Consider the following 14,525-nt stretch of genomic DNA (forward strand, 5'->3'; position numbering starts at 1 on the left):
TTGACTGACTGATTCCAACAACAAAACAGGTTAAAAAGATTTTAAAAAAAACGCACCAAGTAGGGGTCGAACCTACGACTCTCTGCTTAGGAAACAGACGGGGGAAAATGGAGGAGGGATACGGAAGGGTTTTTTATTTAAAAAATTTTCCTAGGCCAAAACGACGTCGTTTTGCCCAGGGTGTTTTAAAAAAAACATAAGCGCGTTGCGCTGCTTCTTCTTCCTTCTGTGCGCAGCTTCCTCCCTCTTCCTCTCAGGCAAAATATCAAGCACTTGGAAGGCAGTTCAAGGGGTCACACAGCCAGCTCAAGTGGACTTCCAAGCCTATTTCCATGGCTTCCATGGGGTCGTTTGACCCCAATGACCCCACTGTGGGTCCGTCCCTGTAGTGTGTAATTTGTTTTGAGGGATTTTATTTCTTTGATTCTTTCTGTAGTAGCTGTTTGCAGCTGTACAACCTAGTTTGGTCAAATAGAACAAATGGTAGCTTTATTTATAACATCAATGACAGTCCATGGTTAATTTAACTGAAGATCATCAAACAGTCAAACTAAGTACTAACGAAGGGTGTAAATTGGTCGAATTTTAAACATTAGGGCATTGATAGACCTATTAAGGTGCAAGCGGAAAAACTACTGTGGATGCTTCAAATTGCCCTTTTGCTTAGCTAGTGATGGTGCACAGATTATTTTATTTTCATTTTCAACATTTAAGTAAATGAACTCCATTTACTTAAGTTTACAATGTAAATAAGGAAGTACTCCCTATTTGGATTCAAAATATGAAAAATCAGTTTTAGTGCAAAATACGATTTAGGCTAAAAATGATGGCTCACTAAGTCAATATATACTTCATAATAAAATCCCATAGAATCAAGTTTTCTTATTTGATGTGAAAGGAATAAAAGCCACCAAAAATTATCTTGAGAAAATGATTATTTCGAAAAATCATTTTTCATACTTAGTCAATATTTTTCATAAAACAATTTTTCATGTATGATATGAATGCATGAAGGGACCTAAGATCAATCTAGGTAAAAAGTCTTAGACGTTCAATCCACAAAGAGTTTTTAGCCTTCCAAAATTGCACATCCACTAAAAATTTCTTGGGTCCGCCAGCGCATTAGGGTGCAAATTGATTAAATTAAAACCTCGTGGCCCATGTTAATAATGCCCTCAAACCTGAAGGGAGTAAAATGTCATTAATCCTTAACCTAATTTAATATATGTTCCATCATGTAATTAAACAAAGCACTGTTCTGATCATCAGTCTCTGGCATTGGCAATACCACTTATGGCCTCTAATGTTTGCAGGGAAATTGTGGACAAAATCTTAGGCATATTAGGAGGAGATGACTCAATATACCCTTCTGGAAACTACAAGGTCAATGGAGATCACATTCAGGACCTGTCTGTGAGTCCCAACTTGCAACTCATCTTATGGTAGGCCTGATCTCCTTGTCCATTGCTGCCTCCAGAAAGTGCGGAGAAGAGGCCATCATTGATTTTCAATTTCTGGATCCTTCGACTCATTTGCGAATTCGAAGGCCTGCCCATCATGTTGATGATGATTATATTGCTAAGTATAAAAGGGCCTTAACCATCATGAAGTCCTTGGCAGACAGTGACCCTCGGAGTTTTAGTCGTCAAGCCAATATACATTGTCTCTATTGCACCGGTGCTTATGACCAGCCACATTCCAATCTTTCTATTGATATCCATAGGACATGGTTTTTCTTCCCTTGGCACCTTATGATGCTCCATTTCCACGAACGAATAGTCGAAAGCCTCATTGGGGATGACGCATTTGCTCTGCCATTTTGGAATTGAGACTCCCCTAATGCAATGACACTTCCTGGGTGGTAATGAATGATCCTTTTTTCGATGATCAGCTTGATTTTTCGCACTTTCCACCAAAAGTCTGCGATTTGAACTTCCTTGAAGACAATGATATTGAACCTGAGGAACAGATTCATTTGAACCTGGCATTGATGTATAAGCAGGTTGTATCCGGTGCAAAGAAGCCAGAGCTGTTCATGGGATGAGGGAGGTGTTTGTGATGGACCAGGCACCGTAGAGCGTGCCTCTCACAACACAATGCATAAATGGGTTGGCAGCAATTTCCAGCCTAAAAGGGAAGACATGGGAGCATTCTACTCAGCAGCTTGGGACCCTACGTTCCACGCACACCACGCAAATATAGACCGTCTTTGGGAGGTTTGGAGGGGGGTTCACAAATTTGACTTGCACAATATGGATCCTGATTGGCTCAACTCTTCTTTCTACTTCCATGATCAGAATTCTCAGCTTGTGACAATTTATGTTTGTGATGTTCTCAATACCGCGAAGCTTCGGTCTGTTTATGAGGAGGCTGATCTTCCATGGCTGAATATGCGTCCAAAGCGTTATATATTCCATCCAAAATGGACAAGCAAGCTCTGAAACAAAGAGAACAAAACCATATTGCAATCGCCGCATGAGCGCATATTATCAGCAGAGTTTGGATCGAGTGGTCGAAATCTTGACAGCTCCATAACAGTGAAGGTGCACAGGTTGAAATAAAATAGAAGAAAGCAAGAGAAAGAAGAAGAGGAAGAGGTCTTGGTTGTTCATGGAATTGATGTCCAAAGTGATGACTATGTTAAATTTGATGTCTATATAAATTTAGTGGATGAGAGTATAGTTAGCCCAAGTTTCAGTGAATTTGCAGGAACCTTTGTTCACATACCTCACGGCAAGAGGGATGCTAATGGAAAAACCAATCTCAAGTTGGGGATCTCAGAAGTACTAGAAGATTTGGAGGCAGATAGCGATGAGAGCATTTGGGTGACATTGATACCAAGGACTAAATCTTGCACTTACACAATAATTGATGGACTGCAGATTGAATATATGAGATAAATATTGATGCTTTGTTTGTGGATTTCAACTTCAAAAATGAGATGGCTGAGTACATGAACAAATAAATTGTAATGGAACAAAGATCTCCATAAAAAATAAAATAAAAAACCTACTACATAGCTCTGGAGTACGGAGAGTCAGAGCATCCTTACTGAAAAAACTTGATGTTGAGAACATAATGAAACTAAAACTTATATTTGCGTTTCTAGCATACTTCAAATATAACTCATCGTTTTATTCACGTATGTTGGTCGAGCTTCGAATTTTGGATGAATGTAAGGACCCCCTCATTGTAACCTCTCGTTACAGTCTCATTGGGCCGTAACGATAAATGACGCTTGAACATCATCAGCCTTTGTTGGTAAAAGAAGTCCAGCTGAACTAGGCCCAAAAGAAATCAAGAATTGAAAGAATGGTCCTATTTCCAATTCCTTGTTGGGCCTTTGGATTCAAAAAAATCCTAGTTGGGCCCCGATGGAAGGGCATTGTTCCCTCTTTCTCTTGGCTATAAATACGGAAAACCTAATCCTGCAGCCTACCCCTCTTCTTCTTCCCCTCCTCCCTCTCCTGCTCTGTCCAATTGACCACAAACCCTAATCTCTGTGTTTGTGTGCGTCTGTCTGTAATTGTATAGTTTTGTTCTGATGTTGGGGAAGGCAGGTGCGATGATGATGAGAAATATATAATCTCGTTAATCTGATATTGATATGAGGAGAAACTATCTCATCCATTCATAATCTTTCTGAGCACCCTTTCCTTCCATTTATACTTTCTGTTCATTTTCTTTTTATTTGGAGTTTTTTTCAAGTTTCAGTTTTGCCTCTGAGCTCAAACTTCCTTACTTTCTTTTATTATTTTTTTCTCGTTTTTTTATCTGTGTTTATTTTTTCTGGGTGGTAGCCCAATTGGGGCAAGCAGAAATCATAACGGCGTTTTGATGATTGAACTTGGAAATGTGTTTGATAAATTATGAATATGATGAGGTTAGTGTTCAAATCAAATTGTGAACAGAATTTAATCTTCAAGAAGAGTTAATCTAGAATTTAATCAATTGTCATGCTAAAATTAAGTTCTAATGGAAATCTTCTGTGAGAAAGATGTAATTGGGTTTCACATCTTTCACTGCTACAATACGGGCTAACCATGAAGAACATGTGCAACGTGCATCCTTGCCATTCTAGCAACGCCGACAAGCTTAGTTGGACCAAAGCCTCAAAATAATCATGGCTTATTCTGTGGGTTGGACGGAGGTTTTGGGTTGCTCATTGGCGCCAAACCTAAGCCCATTTTTTGGAGTTGAACCATATGGGCAAGGGTGATAGAAAGCTGACATTCTTTTTACTAGCCCTAAATTTGCCTAAACTCAAACCAAAAATCATTAAAAGCCATCTGAATCTCATCAATTTTTTCGGAATTGGAATTTAATTTTCATTCACAAATTTTTTGTATTGGAATTGAAATCCCCTTATTCTGATATACACGTTTGAAAATCAGTCCTAGTAGAGTTATTAAATTTTTTGAGAATTTATCAAAAAAAGCTAAAATTTGAACCTTAATTTCAGAAATGTCAGTTTTTGTAAACAATTTCAAATATAGTAGACAATTCACATAAATAGACACAAATGCCCTCAAATTTAAAACTTACATAATTCTAAAAAAGAAACCTTATTAAATAAAACTTTGAAATATTTCCTCCAAACACTTTTCCAATCACCTCTATTTCTTTTTTTTCTTTTTTTTTCCTTCTTCTGTTTGTCTCCAGCATCACTCCCTCTCTTTTCCTTTTCTTTTTTTCTTTCTTTTTCTTCTCTCTCTCTGTCTCTCTCTCTCTTCTTCTTCTCCTGCATATCTCTATTCTTCTTCTTCTCATCTTCTTCTCTCCCATTTGTCTCCGTCTGTATTTATTTGGCAAAAAAAAAAAGGTTTTAGAACCAAAAATTTAGAAAATGATTGAATCAATGCATAAGTATAATTTCCTCCTCTCACCCAAAAAAAATTAATTTATTTCACATAACTTTAATTCTTCAAAAATTGCCACTAATTTAGAGGTAGTCTATAAAACAAAAAATTCAATAAAACGATCTACATTAAGTCAGCAAAATCATAATTGAAATTTTATAAATATAGTATGAAGAATAAATGAAGAAACGAAGAAGAAATTGAACGAAGAACCAAGGAAGAACTGGACTCACCATTTGACTATGGCAGCAATACGTAACAAACTCTACGTCCAAAGATTCCCAATCTAATAGGATTTTCTTTTTTAGGTTTATGTTGGTTTTAAATTGGAGGATGTTTATGTCTATTTATGTGAGTTTTTTGCTATATTTGAAATGTTTTACAAAAACAGACACTTTTTAAATTAGGGGTCAAGTTTTGGCTTTTTTTTTTAATTCTCAATTTTTTTTAAATATATAAGCGATAATATCTAAACTACATTACATTAATCTAATTTTTTACTAAACGAATTCACTCACGTTTGCTAACCCACGTTTGCAAGCGAAAAAGGAGCAAAGAAAATCAAGTGCACGTACACAATCCAACTACGCAAGCAAAGAAATGGAACCCACACATGTAGTCCCCTATCAGCTGGCACCAAAACCGCGGCTCATCGACCACCAACTCCTCAAAGGCCCCCAAACAATCAAAATCTACACCAATCTGAAAATCCTCGGAAACCCAGATCACTAAAAATTAGTCCTTCTCTTGCTTGAAATTTGAATTTGAAATACAGTTTGTGATGTCATTGGAGGTGGTGAAGGAAGACGAAGAAGTTTACAGCTGGCGAGAAGTGAAGCTGGCGTCGATCGCAGAGCTTGAGAGGGAGACGGCGGAGAGAAGGCGTGGCCGTGACATAGTCATCGCTGTGGATCATGGGCCCAACAGCAAGCACGCTTTCGATTGGGCCCTTATTCACTTTTGCAGGCTTGCTGATACCATCCATCTTATTCATGCTGTTTCCAGTTAATTCATTCATTCACTTACATGTTTTTTGATCTTGCTCTGTGTTTTCTGTTTCCTTTTTTAGTATCCTTATGAATTTTAATCTTAGAATTTTGTGATATGAGTGGTTTAGTTTTTGTGGGTTTTTTTTTTGGTATCATCTTTGTGACATATGCTATTGTCATTCATAGGAGAAGTTCTTTCGGTGGGGCAAGTCCCATGGGACCTCGTGGGGTGGGACCCGCTTTTTGGGGTCACACTCAACCACGAGTGAGGTTCCCGTAAGACGTGCCCCAGTTTATGGTTTGTTTTTTTAGACGTAGATGCATGTGAGTCTCACAGTGGGGCTCATGTTTGATTTCCTCATGTAGTGGGTGAGCGATTAGCCTAAGCAAATCTCTTCTTATTTTCGTCCTTAGGTGTGAACAACGAGATTGTTTACGATGCAAGCCAGGTCCTTATGCAGAAGCTTGCAATTGAGGCATTTGAAGTTGCCATGGTGAGTATAATTAATGTTTGCACTTGAGGCATTAACTCTTGTGTTTGGAACATTATTAGCCGTGTCTAATTTTATGTCAGTTGTGGATGATGTAATTTAGGGCATAACCTGCACATTAAATCACATTTATACAACTTTTGATCATCAAGTAAACTTGGCACCTTGTGCAGTCATTTGCAGCATTGAATTAGTTCCATGGTTTGCCTGCACTTGGTATATAATTGTCATTCTGATGCATAAGCTTAATTTACTGCAATTATTTTGGATAACCCCAACATAGTCAGTGATCATTAGGTTTAGTAGAATTTAGTCTCCACCTTTGATTGAGGAATTCTTGAGTTCAAATCTCGTGAATGGGAGTTGTGTGGTAGAATATATTACACACACAAATTCATGATAACCAACTTCAGATTATTTACTTTCCTTGGATCGTTTTATGTTTAAAATTTGAACAATCTCTATGGGAATAGGTGAGGACGATTGCACGAATTGTGCAAGGAGATCCAGGTAAGGTAATTTGCAAGGAAGCAGAGCGTGTAAAGCCTGCAGCTGTTATCCTGGGTACCAGAGGCAGGGGCTTCATTCAAAGGTCTCTCTCTCTCTCTCTCTCTCTCTCTCTCTCTCTCTCTCTCTCTCTCTCTCTCTCTCTCTCTCTTATTGGCCTTTCCATTTCCTCCCATTTATTTCAACTATTTCAGTCAAAGGTCCCTCTCTCTCTCTCTCTCAAACACAGATCACTTACTCAAATTTATTCTGGGATTTCTGCAGTGTACTACAGGGAAGTGTCAGCGAGTATTGCATGCACAACTGTAAATCAGCTCCTGTTGTAATCGTTCCAGGGAAAGGTATAACTTCCCATCTTATATATGATTGGAACCTTGAGCTTCATTGGATTTAGAGAATTGAAACATATAATATCTGTTTCTTGAATTGGCAGAAGCTGGAGACGAGTCATTGATCTAGCTAGTGGAACTCATGGTATGTATAGAACAGTTCTGTCCTGATTAATGTTGTGCAATTTCTATTCGTACTTTAGTAGCTTGCGTATGTAGTAATTCGAACTTGGAGGGGTTGTAAGAATCAATTGGCCAAGTCTTACCATTAATAGTTTATGTGGATGAAATGTTCAAAATTCATAGTATATGTTAAGCTGCAGGTATTGATTAAGATCTCTGATTATTTGAGTTTTGCCCAAGTTTTGCCTCATTGCTGATTGATTTGTTAATCTCAATTGATGGAACAATGTGAGTAACGTTATGTGGATGAATTGGTCAGAATGCATAGCTCCTTTATCAGTCTATAGACTCTATATTCTGAACCTTCACTTGGACCTTTCAACTCTCAACAAGAGTTTAACCAAATAAAAAAAACTTTCAAAGATGGCCTCTTATATTCTTGTAGTTTTGAGTTTGCAATGTGTGTATGTGTTAGGAGTTTTGAATGATTTATTTAGGTAAGAAATAGGCTTACCCCTGTGTCGATACCTAGAAATATCGATATTGGCCTTTATAGCGTAACGGCTGATATTTTCATCCTTGAGCAAGATATTTCTTTCACCAGCTTGTTCAGGGTTCACAGTTTCTGATCCTTAGCCACCCGTCAAAACCTAGTCATAAATTGTTAGGGTCATCTGGTAACCATTTTGGATTCTTTTAGCAAGAAAAAGACACAAACTTAGGAGCTCTGGCTACCTCCAAACAAATTTTTAGAGCTGCACCAATTTTTGCAATCTGCAGAAAGAATCTTTGTAGGTTTTAGCTTTTATTCCTTGGAAGGGAGAATTTTCACACAAAGTTGAGGTGGACCCAAGAGAAGGAAGAGGCAAAATCAATAATCTCTCACCATCAAGTGGAGCAAAGAAAATGAAGGAGATTATTTCTCTGGATGTGGCCAGGTCCACTGACCACACCCCTTCTCACTATTATTTCTCATTGGTCGATTCTTGAATTTCTTGTCATGCATCTTTTTTGGCAATGGCCGTTTCAACTTTCATGTTTCTGTGAATTCATCATCACGTTCAGATTGAATACCAAATAAATTCAATGTCTAAATTATCACCATTCATCATCGTGCGAATATTTTACATTGCCCAACTGAATTGGGAGTTTTTATCAAAAATAGCCAAAATTTACCCCACTTTCAAAAATGTCGGTTTTTATAAAATCTTTCAACTATAGCCAAAAACTCACCTAAATAGACACAAATGCTCTTAAAAATTAAAACCCACATAAACCTAAAAAGCAAAACCCCTCTTCACAAAGTTTGGAATCACACTATTGGTAAGTGATCTTCTTTTTCTTTATGCATATTTTGTGCTTCTTCGTGCGGTTGCTTCTTTCTTTAAATTGTTTCTTCATTTCCTTGGCTTGGTAGGAACAAGAAATTGAAATATTCATCAATTTAGATGTGTTTTGATGGTGTGATGGTGCTTTTTTACATATACACATAGATGTTTTTTTAAACAGGTTGTTTGGCTTCCTTACTGTTGTCATTTGAAATTCTTTTGTGTATATTAAGCACTATGATATCTCTTCCTTTAGGCTATGGGCAAAGGTTTGGTAAACATATACCCGTAGATGTCTTTTTTAACAGGTTTTGTTAGGCATCTACAAGTTCACGCATCAATTTTCCTCAAAGTCTAGATCTTTAGTCAGATACCAAGTCTATATCAATAACTAGGACTCAAAATATATTGGAACTTTTTAAGTTTATGGGGGTTTTAATTTTTAAGGGCATTTGTGTCTATTTAGGTGAGTTTTTGGCTATATTTGAAAGATTTTATAAAAATTGACATTTTTGAAAGTAGGGGGTAAATTTTGACTATTTTTGATAAAAACTCCTGAATTGGGTATATAGACAAAGTGACAATCTAAATTAGGGCCTTTAGGACATAACTTTAGATCATGTATGTATGGGCCTCATTTTACAATGTGTTTCTATAATACCAAATCAAATCAATAATCGTTTAATCATTTAATTATCATAATGATTCTCCGTGTTTATCGGTAAAACTATGTTCATAATTCATTTTGGTCGCAATTGGATATATACATGATTCTCGATTTAGATGAGGATATAATAAATAAACGATTTGGATCATGAAACCAGATCAGCGAATAAACCCTATATTAAGTTCTTGATACGTGTAGCTAGTTTAGGCCCGTTATTGCAATGTTGCACATGGTAGCTAGGTTTTCCTTGTCATGTTCTGATAACCATCTATTGATGGAGGATGAACCAAGTAGGCTAGCTGGTGTGATTGAGGAAGATGTTTTATCATCTCTTTGAGTTGGATCCAACCTCACATTTCAAAGAAATTCCATGCCCAAACTTGGCTTTATGAATCAGCCACATAGAAAGGGATAATGCTACACAATGTTTTTCCAAATACATTCGATTCTCTACACACGCACACACAAAATTGTGTCAAGTTTCTTTCCCTCACTTTAAACAAATTATAATTCTTGAAAACCCATCAACACGTTTTTCTTTTAATTAAAATATCAAGTAACATCTCACCCCTTGGATTTTTGACAATGATAATTCAAAATAATTGATGTAAGGGCTCTGCGGAAGCTACCTTGTTATTTACACTAGGCACAAGAAAACAACTCTAACCAATTGAATATAGTAGGAATGGATAAGCAATTTTGTCCTGTTTCTTTGCCAAATTGCTGTCCTTGATCTTCTTTAAATTTTGGTCACACCCTATATCATCACTCTTTTTCTGCATAATTATGAGGGTCTCTATCAACAAATATTAGTATTCTTCTTCTTCTCAAAAGGGAGCTGGGTTGGTCCACAGGTAGGCTCATGGCCACTGTCCCTCATGTAGCGCTTGCTTGAACTTGTCTCTGAACCTTCATCCATCAGAGGGTCAACTTGCACTCTCCCATCAATTACAAGTATGATACGGCATTTTCTGTATTCCCATGACAGCTAGATTTGTCTTTCACTTCAAATTGGGATGGGGACAATTTATCTTGTAAAAGGGTCTTGAATTGTGGCAGATGACGGTTACACACCCTCGTCTTTAAATGGGTACAATAGTCCCCGGAGCATAGACGACGGTATTTTGTCAATCTCGACAATGATAAAAATCCGTCGTCTATGAATTTTTTATTTATTTATTTTTTTTTTTGTAGTAGTGTGGAAATTGCAGGGAACCCTAATTACCCTTTATTGGCATAAAGTTGGTTTCAACCATAATGCTTGGTTCCATTTTCTTTTTTCCATCAACCTTATTTTAGGGCTTCCAATTTGGTTCCCTATTAATAGGTTGGTGCTATAGTGATGATGATGGTATGATTTGTAGACAATGGAAGGTCTTTGTATTTTATTCATACTATGTTGCAGGTATACATACAAACATATATATATATATATATAAATATGTTATGTACTTAGATAAGAAAAAATAATCTGGATCAGAGGCATCAAGTAAACTCTTCCAGTAATCAAATGAATGATGTTTGATTCACATCTCCATCTTTAAATTGCTAGCTTCAATAGACCCTGCAAAAAGATTGATAGGAGGAATCTTAGAGTCAACTTTAGCAGTAACTTTTTTTTATCTTTCTTTTTTTACCTTCTCCAAATACAACAGAAAATATGATTGAACAATCAAAAGCATCATCATTATTGGATTGAGTGAATTGCAGCCTAAATTTTCTAAAATGGGGACCACTTCATCTTGAGTAAGACTTCACATAATGGATATACACCATTACCATTACTGACAGATGATAGCTATTATGTGGTTTACAGACTCAAAATTGCACCACACCTTTAACTGCTCCCCCTTTCTATCCAAAATGCTGAGGCAAGATCATAATCATATAAAGAAAACAAGGAAATCTCTACTTTTAATTGATTTAGGTGGAAAAAGGAGATAACCATTCATTTACAAAACTTTAATTTAGTCCAATTAGAAAGGACATACTAAATTCCTGAGCAAAATCATTAGACATTTTGTGGGGTCTGTGTGGTCTCTATCAGATTCAGAGGTAGCCTAAACCTAATGATGCTTTATCATACAAACATGGAGTCCATGGGCAATGGTATGGGAATGTAGGAAGAAAGATTAGTTCTGTCTACCTGTAAATGGTTGCGATTGAAAGGGTGTTGTTCTTCCTTGTTGGAATTCCACATTGAAAAGGTTTTGTAAATCAGCATCCCAAATTGCAGGAGGAGGGGCTTGCTGCAGGGGGCATATAAGATCTACCGTCAAAACATTGCTAAATTTATAGTGTCTAAAATAGATGTATACATGAGTGTGGAGACATTACAGTGAAGCAGGATGTGTCGAGAAATGTTTCGGGGATCGATACAGGAGCACTGATGGTTCTTCGAAGCGCCAAATCGGAGGAATTTATCCCCATATCCAAGCCACAAGATGAAACCATTTGCTGTACTGGATTAAACTGCACATATGCAGAATTGGTCATTTCTGATGACATCCCAATCGTCTGAAAATTGGCCGCGCATGCAGGAAACATCTGTTGATTTTGAGGCAAAACAAAGAGTTATAAGTAACAGAAGTTTTGAACAAACAAAGTCTTTCTTTAATTCTCAAGCAAAGGAACATAAATTTTGCTAGAAACACTTTTGTGATAAGCCATTCAAGCAATCTTGTTCCCTTTGCCAATACTTTTTGACAACTAAATCAATAACAAAAAGTCTTCGAAAACTTATTGATCTTATAGCACGTTAAAGTTTCCTGACCTCTTTCGCAAACAAATCGTCAATGTTGAAGTCAAGCCGCGGATTAACAGCAGCTAGTTTCATAGACAGGAACTGTTAATTATGAAGAGGATCCGTTTAATAATACAGAACAGCAAAAGGATTTCAAAGTATTTGAACCCAATCATGGGGAATGATCAAATGTTATGTCACCTCTACTTGTCGTTGAAGAGATTGAACATAATTGATGATTTCGTCGAGCATGCCAGCCTTGCCAGTGATCTTGTTGCACCCTGGTACTAAATCTTGCAGATACTTCATTCTTTCACTGATTTTTTCCCTCCTCACCTGAATGATCACAATCAAACATTGGCATAAACAATTGAACAAGAGGATTTGCAAAAGAAGAGAAAAAAAATTATATAAATCTGAAACCCCACTAGTCCTACTTACCCTCTCAGCCAAGCTGTGGCTATCAGTGGCCTGACCTCGCCGTGCCCGGACATGAATGTAATCAGGCTTTTGAACCTCAGAAGCTTTTGAATTGTCTTTTGAAGTATCACCAGAAGATTCTCTATCGTTGTTTGTGTTGTTCTTGGTGCTGGTTTGCTCTGTGATCTTGGAGTCTCCCTCGTCTGCGCACCCTTTCATTCTTTTCTCTGTGCTATCATCTTCTGCAGCTACAGCCTAGAAATCCCAAAAACAGAATATATGCATCAGCCAATTTCTCAAAACTGCCAAAAAGTTAAACCCCAAAAACTTTCCAATTTAAACACAAACAGAGAAACAGAGAAGTCAAGAAACAAATTAAAGCAGACAAACAGAGAAGTCAAGAAACAAAATTTTTATATTCTTCATGTTGAATAGAAAGTAAATCATAACACCAAAAATGAAACAGAGTCAAAACTACAGAGACCAATATAATTTTTCCTTTTTTTCAAAAAATAAAAAGCAAAATTCAGAAAAATGAGCATAGAGGCACACCTTATTGCTCTGTACCTTATCAGCCTTCCTCTTTTTAAAGCTTTCCTTCCCGGCCGGCAAGCTAATCTTCTGAGACAAAACGGCGTCGTTGGACTTTTTCTCAGCGGCCACAGTAGGTGGGCAGCTAAAAGTCCTGGAAATATTACTATTATTATTGCGACCATTAATCATCTCCTCAAACACTGCTGCGCCATTATTGTTCACGACCAACCCACAAGACCCATAACCCAATTCAGCCCATCTGTTTTCCGAACACGGGTCGGGTTTCACCGCCGAGTCACCGCACACCAAACCCATGAAGCCCTGAGCCTGACCCGCCGGAATCGGAACAGAGAATACTCCGCTAAGCTCGTTCCCGCTAAAATTGTACCCTTGCTGCTGCTGATGCAGCTGAATTGGATCATTATGCTCGTGCTGGTGCCACTTCATCCGAGCCCTCTGCCGGTCGAGCACAGTCATGTCCGTACAGTTCCCGGCGAGGAAGGTGCCCGGGGCGTTCATACAGTTCAGCATCTCCGGCAACGCTCTGTTCATCACAGAGACAAAAACACACCAGCAGATTTTGGCCACCCACCGTCGAAAAATTGGAAATTTTAGAGAGACGAACACAGAAATTGGAAAGGGAAATGAATTTTGCTTGGTGTGAAGAATAGTGGGTAGTGATTAGTTTTCGAAAATGTGGTGAGATTGTTTAGGGATTAGGGCTTATGCCCAACACGTTGAGGGGTTTTTGTAAGCAAAGTACGTACTGCGATTTGATCATAAAGTACTTTGAATTATGCAAATTTGGTAAAAGGGTATAATGGGAGCTGGTAGATGATGGTATTGGAGCCGTTGGAGTGTGTGTGAGACTCTGAGAGAGAGAGAGAGGGTCCTAAAAATGAAGGGCAGGGGGGTTAGGTATATATAAAGAGAAAAGAAAGGGTTTGGCCGGAATCTGACAAAGAAATAAGAAATAGCCGGAATTATTAGAGAGAGAAAGAGAGACTTAAGATGATGATGATAGAGGAGAGAGAGAGAGTGAGAGAGAGAGAGAGAGAGAGATGGAGGCGGAGAGGGATGAAGCAAATGGGGCAGAGAGCCATCGAATGGATCCACATGAGCAGAGGCCGTGGGTTGTGGGCCATGTTTGACATGACCGCCACGTGATGATGTTTGACGGCGAATGGTGGCTCGGACGGAACGGGGTTTTGCTGCTTTTGCTAATTCTGCATGATGACGACGACTGCATGCAAATTGTTATATTTATTATGTTTTTTTATAAATATAATCGAGAGTTTAAACTACAAGCAGGATTACTTACAAATACTATTAAGATGTTATGAGTCTTTTAATAAATAAAAAAAATTTGAAGCTAAAATTACTGATTTGCAAATCAGAAGTCATTTATCCACTTGTCGGCATGCAAATTGTAATTATAATCTCACTATTAATAAAGTTGCCCACTATTTATTTGTGAGCGTCTAGTTATATCACGGTGAGCATCATGGCAAAACGGATAACTTGAAAGATGATTA

The 14,525-nt window shown here is 37.7% G+C and overlaps 2 protein-coding genes, 1 non-coding gene and 1 pseudogene across 5 annotated transcripts; 3 read left to right on the forward strand and 1 right to left on the reverse strand.

Annotated features, from left to right (window-relative positions):
• The first annotated feature begins 1,439 nt into the window (after positions 1-1,439).
• On the forward strand, positions 1,440-3,075 carry LOC117638445 (annotated as a pseudogene).
• A 486-nt stretch (positions 3,076-3,561) lies between these two features.
• Positions 3,562-3,648, forward strand: LOC117612311. The gene has a single exon (XR_004583352.1). It is a non-coding gene; the product is annotated as a small nucleolar RNA U30 (small nucleolar RNA).
• A 1,749-nt stretch (positions 3,649-5,397) lies between these two features.
• LOC117636551 (universal stress protein PHOS32) lies at positions 5,398-10,463 on the forward strand. 2 transcript variants are annotated; one of them, XM_034371095.1, is made up of 6 exons: positions 5,436-5,863; positions 6,263-6,342; positions 6,813-6,931; positions 7,111-7,187; positions 7,280-7,320; positions 10,148-10,463. In XM_034371095.1, the coding sequence occupies exons 1-5, from the start codon at positions 5,641-5,643 to the stop codon at positions 7,303-7,305; spliced, it is 525 nt and encodes a 174-aa protein (XP_034226986.1). In that variant the 5' UTR covers positions 5,436-5,640; the 3' UTR covers positions 7,306-7,320; positions 10,148-10,463. The 2 variants fall into 2 exon arrangements, with proteins under 2 accessions (XP_034226985.1, XP_034226986.1); XM_034371094.1 differs by lacking the exon at positions 10,148-10,463 and having other exon boundaries at positions 5,398-5,863; positions 7,280-7,521.
• A 187-nt stretch (positions 10,464-10,650) lies between these two features.
• Positions 10,651-14,015, reverse strand: LOC117636550 (transcription factor bHLH63-like). Of its 2 annotated transcripts, none has more exons than XM_034371093.1 (7): positions 13,024-14,015; positions 12,478-12,711; positions 12,238-12,372; positions 12,067-12,138; positions 11,631-11,840; positions 11,440-11,542; positions 10,651-10,857 (listed from the first exon to the last, which is right to left on the reverse strand). In XM_034371093.1, the coding sequence occupies exons 1-7, from the start codon at positions 13,540-13,542 to the stop codon at positions 10,820-10,822; spliced, it is 1,311 nt and encodes a 436-aa protein (XP_034226984.1). In that variant the 5' UTR covers positions 13,543-14,015; the 3' UTR covers positions 10,651-10,819. The 2 variants fall into 2 exon arrangements, with proteins under 2 accessions (XP_034226984.1, XP_034226983.1); XM_034371092.1 differs by having other exon boundaries at positions 13,009-14,015.
• Between the last annotated feature and the right edge of the window lie 510 nt (positions 14,016-14,525).

This window comes from Prunus dulcis, chromosome 8, assembly GCF_902201215.1.
Source record: "Prunus dulcis chromosome 8, ALMONDv2, whole genome shotgun sequence".
Lineage (NCBI taxonomy): Eukaryota > Viridiplantae > Streptophyta > Magnoliopsida > Rosales > Rosaceae > Prunus > Prunus dulcis.